The following is a 4,981-nucleotide window of genomic DNA, read 5'->3' as shown; positions in this document are numbered from 1 at the left end:
GTGGGGGATTAAAACAGATGCTTTTGATCATAATGCTTACCCCCTCTGCTACAATTCAATCTCCCTTATCCTTCTCCCACCCTGAGTGTTATCTTCGCTCTTCTTTGGAACATTTGGAAAACTCGCAATGATATTCTCTTGAACAAAAAAAAAAAAAAAAAAACTGGACTCCTCAGGAGTGTGGCTGAAATTCCCTTCTTCTGATCACTCCATCTTTGTTTGCTCCACGCTTGGGGTTGGACTGATGTCTCATTTCTCCCGGATTGCAAAGTTTTGGCGGAGGCGGCTGAAGCTAATGACCTGTTGGGCAAGCCTGGACACTGGAGGTTAATTCCGGCAAATTTCTTTCATGTTGCTTCCTCTCTGAATTCCTTCAAGATCTCTCACATTCCTACAACTTTGAATCTGGTAGCTCATACTCTTGCCAAGAGAGCTTTTAGGCATCGCTCTATCCCCTGATGTAGTTTCAGATGCAGAGAAGCTTCATGTAAAACTAAAATGGATCTTGAAACCATGACTCTCCCTACTGGGAGACTTCTTCTGTCTATGCATTGCCTTGGGTGTCAATGAATAATGTAGCCTTCTTTGGAGGGCTACAGTTTGACACACACAAAAAAAAAGAAAAAGAATAAAAAGAACATAACATAACATGGGAGAACTGGTATAAACTGACACAACAATTGTCTGCTCTGCTTGTTTGCATCCTATACCTGCTCCAAACTTATCTGGAAACAGAGCAACTAACAGGTTTGGGGGCATATAAAAAAAATGACAGAACCCACAAGCAAATAATGATATAAACTATCATATCCAAACCTTAGAATGCATGTAGTATCTTCCAAATATCCTCTCTAAATTCCGCCTTTCTAACTATTGAGCAGGACCGGAATGGCGCTGCGAGTTCAGCAGATGTACAATCTTACATTCACACAAAGTTTACAACACTTGTCATCCAATGAACCACAGGGTTCAGCGAGTGCAAAAGCTGTTAGAAATAGTAAGTACCCTTCGGTTGCTTCGGGCGAGTGTGCAGCATCGGCATATAGGTCGTGCATCTGGACCGGTTAAACATTTGAGGATATTTCTAAATCTTCACGAGCCCAGCTTCTTTGCCTAATTCCAGGTTCACCATTCAATAAAACAACTGAATGGGATCCGTGCTTCTGTAGTTTCAACTGCCAATCCTTTTTTCAAGCCAGGACCAACGTCATCCGCCTTTGTAATACATATTTACAGAAACTTTATGGCTTTGATTCAGCTGCCTGACTAGGGCCATTGTTCATGTGATCCTTTACATATGTTCGAAGGCATCCGTTGATTACCCGAGGAGCACCTCCATCACAAAACCGCTTTGCCAGATCTACCGCCTGAACAATAAGGAACAAGAGGGCACAAATATTTAATGCTTGTATGCCCAAACCATAAATACCAGATGATACCATGCGTTGCTACGGGAATTGGTTGAAATATATTTTGATCAGATTTGGTTGTATGATAGGAGCTTTAAATTAAGAGTTCTATAAGAACCAAAATTTAAAATACATACAATTCACTATATTTAATTGCTGAGGTGATTCTTTTCTCATGCATATTTGCATGTCGAGATGGACCTTTCTCATTCATACTTAGGTGGCATGTGTGCATGTTGGGAGAAATAAATTAGTGGGGACTAGCTATTTAGATATAGAAGATGAAGGACAGACAGAGAAAATAATAACCTCATTAATGGCAACTTTGTGAGGAGTTCCTTTCGATGTCATCTCTGCCATGGCAATATGAAGAATGCAGAGTTCTAGGATCCTTGCAACAGGTTCATCCTGCCAACAAAAATGTTCAATGAATGAGCAAAAGGATATTGATGCAACTTAGTAAGCAAACAAGGGTTCAAAATACGAAGGGGTAAATTAGTAAGTGAGCTGGTGATAGATTACAGGCAGAAGTTCAGCAAGCAAGCCTTTATTTCACATAAAGCAACGCTGGTGAGCTTTCGGAGCGAGTCAAAAAAAAATTTAGTGGCAATAATTCAGATATTTCAAGAAAGTAGTTGCACCAAAACTCATGCCACACACTTCACCTTCCTATTGATTTATTGAATCACTCGCCCATACTTGGGATATCCAGACATGCTATGTCTACTAGAAATAAAAACAAATCATGCCAATTTTGCAAAAGAAAATCGAGACACCCTACTCCAACACATTGAATCGGTGAAAGCAAACAAATGATCCTAAATAACCATCCAGTTTCACTCACTTCTGGTATGTGTGTCGTGATTTTTTCGTGCACTGAGCCAAATACATTTGATGTCACAAACTAGTACAACACGTTCGAACTTGGACGCCTGATAATACATGACTTTGGACTGAACTTATAAACATATGGATAACTTGAGACACACGTGGAGGGATTTGATGGGCCAATATTCAAATTGTGAAACAAGTATCAAACCTTCCAATGTTGGGGAATTATTTTGTTGATGACTTCAACATGCTGATCCCATCCACTGGCAACTGCCACTAACATATCCCGGGCCAATCTGCAACAGAAAATGTCTAATTAGAAGGTTACCTTTTGTAAGAAACCTGAACAAGCATTACACAGATATTTGACTATCTAATCATACCGTAACACAAAATTGTTGTACACCAGCCTTGGAGGAGCTGAAAGAACTTCTGCTTCTGAATTACAAGAGAAACAATTAAGCAAACTTCTGCCAAATTCTTTTGAAAAGAACTAAACACTACTGGAGCAACTTGTACAGAAAGCAATACTCCGTTATTTTCAGATTTGTTTTTTATAACAGTGTCTATACTACAGTTAACACGAGCTATGATTCATATCTACAGGATATATTGAAGCCTAACTGGTATTGACTAGATCAGTAACTTACTAGCATGAAATAAGCATTTTATAAATTCCTACTGTTTCACATAGCATTTACTATACTCAATGAACTAACAAGACCAACGATTTTTAGGTTGATCTTGGTTCAAAATATAAAATCAAGCAGAATTCAGCAATGGTCATCCATGCTAAGACTGAGACACTTACCCATGTATAAACAAGACATAACCAAAATGTAACTGTATGGTCAAGACAAAGTGGATGTTACATATTGCCGTCCAAGCAGGAGAAAAATGGAACGCTACCCGGTCAGCCAGATAAGGGTGATGCCTAGATGATATTGCTTTTATATTTTATATTATCCTTGAGCCTTTGAAGGAATTGCACGTCAAGATTCAGATTAAGGCAAGCTTTTAGGGTATGCACATTTTTTTGGTATCTTCAATCACGGCCCAATCTTTCTTCGAGCTTCAACTTTCAATGTAGAAAATTCACCCCAGCAGCAAATTGAATGTTTCCATCATTTCCTTCTTATTTTGTGTATGCACACATCATTATACCCTTATCCAAGTAGACATGATTATTTACTATATACTGCACAAAGCATGAAAAGCACACGACATATCCTTATCCTACGACATAAATCGTCCAATGCTAACATCGACTCTGCACCAGTGATCAAGTTCTGTGAAGAGTTCACAAGATCAGGATTTGAGGTAATCCATACAAGTTTTGCGACAGCTTGAACTCTCCCCCATGCACAAGCATTTTTCTTATAAATAATTACACAGCCGATCACGACATGAGCAAGTTGCATAACGTTCCATACTCCCAATTTACATTCAGCAAGTTGCAGCTCCAGTTTCAGTAAGATTAGCATTTCAAGAGTGAAGTTGCATGGCCACAGTCATTACCGTTTGCCGAGTCCTTCTCATTCTGACTCATGAGCTTTTCGGCCTCCTCCTCCGTCGCAACCTCCAGAGGCCCCCCGCAGAAGCTCATGAAATTGTAGCTCTGCACGCACGCCTTGTTGAAAACATACCCAGGCTCTGCAAAATGTTCAAAATTTAGGACGGATAGCAAACGAAATCTGTAGTACATTGATGTCACCGCTGGCTCACTAAAATGCAGAATAAATCGAAAAGAACTAGGAATTCGAGCAGTCGGACACACACACGGATTACAGCAGCAGAGATTAAGGGGCGGGCTACCTCTTCTCGCGGCCACCCGGCGGTCGAAGTGCCGCACCACGTCGGCGCCCTCCAGGCACGCCGCGTAGGAGACCATCCTGCAACAACGGCGGCGGGCAGCGTCCGTCCAATCCATGAGAACCGCGGACCAGAACAAGAACCGAGGGAGAAAGCTGGGTTAGCTAGGGAAAGAAAGCACACTCACAGCGCGAGCTCGCGCGCGGCGCGGGGGCTGCAGAAGCGGCCGGAGCGATCGATCTTGGCGTGACCCGGGGCGGGCGCGGGCGTGGGCGGCGGGCTGGACACGACCAGCGGCGCGCGGGAGGAGGCAACGGTCCGGGCCGGCGGCAGCGGCGCACGGGCGCTGAGGAGGCCGCGGCGGTGGGTCCTGGGTGCCACGGAAGAGGGAGACGAGGAGGAGGAGGAGAAGGTGGAGACGGCAGCCGGCGCCACCATTCTGTGCGGCCCGGCGGTGGCCGGCGAGAGAGGAGAGGGAGGGGAAGGGGAGCCGGCGAGAGGTGGTGGAGCTGGAAATGGAGGAGGCAGGGGATAGCGAGGGGATAAGGTGGGGGTTTTGCCGGGTGATCTGCATGGGCCGCTTGGGCCAGAACCACCCCTGGTCGGAAGATTTAACCCAAACGGCCCAATAGTGCACCCTATGAGCACATCTCTAAAAAAAATCTCAAAAAAAAAACGTTGATCCAGTCCAATTGCAGCCTCCCTACCAAAGTTTTTGGAGTATTTCTTCAAGCAGAGATTGATACCGTGAAGAATGTGTTTTCAAGATATTTCATTGTAATTCTTAGATTCATTGTAATTCTTAGTCATAGGAGTTACTTTGTATTTTCTTTGATCTTAGGTCCAAATCAGTGCGGCGGTGGTGGAGGGCCCGGGGCGGCCTACACTGGGCCGAGAGCGGTCCAGCCCACCTGGTCAGCCCAGTCGCC

At 43.9% G+C, this 4,981-nt stretch overlaps 1 protein-coding gene across 1 annotated transcript; it reads right to left on the bottom strand.

Moving 5' to 3' along the window:
- Window positions 1–789: 789 nt before the first annotated feature.
- LOC123090581 (transcription antitermination protein NusB) lies at window positions 790–4,590 on the bottom strand. Its single transcript, XM_044511898.1, has 7 exons — window positions 4,240–4,590; window positions 4,056–4,132; window positions 3,759–3,893; window positions 2,624–2,678; window positions 2,449–2,536; window positions 1,719–1,817; window positions 790–1,367 (listed from the first exon to the last, which is right to left on the bottom strand). The coding sequence occupies exons 1-7, from the start codon at window positions 4,488–4,490 to the stop codon at window positions 1,242–1,244; spliced, it is 831 nt and encodes a 276-aa protein (XP_044367833.1). The 5' UTR covers window positions 4,491–4,590; the 3' UTR covers window positions 790–1,241.
- Between the last annotated feature and the right edge of the window lie 391 nt (window positions 4,591–4,981).

Source organism: Triticum aestivum, chromosome 4B (assembly GCF_018294505.1).
Source record: "Triticum aestivum cultivar Chinese Spring chromosome 4B, IWGSC CS RefSeq v2.1, whole genome shotgun sequence".
NCBI lineage: Eukaryota > Viridiplantae > Streptophyta > Magnoliopsida > Poales > Poaceae > Triticum > Triticum aestivum.
The sequence above is the reverse complement of the archived record's forward strand: the minus strand, read 5'-3'. Positions and strand labels throughout refer to the sequence as shown.

Bases quoted from the DNA above. Each gene is read 5' to 3' on its own strand.
- LOC123090581 (XM_044511898.1), bottom strand. From the start codon at position 4,490: ATGGTGGCGCCGGCTGCCGTCTCCACCTTCTCCTCCTCCTCCTCGTCT. The intron at 3,894-4,055 runs GTAGCCCGCCCC...AACATTTTGCAG, and splicing joins CCGGGTGGCCGCGAGAAGAG to AGCCTGGGTATGTTTTCAAC. The intron at 1,818-2,448 runs GTTTGATACTTG...TTTTGTTGGCAG, and splicing joins TAATTCCCCAACATTGGAAG to GATGAACCTGTTGCAAGGAT.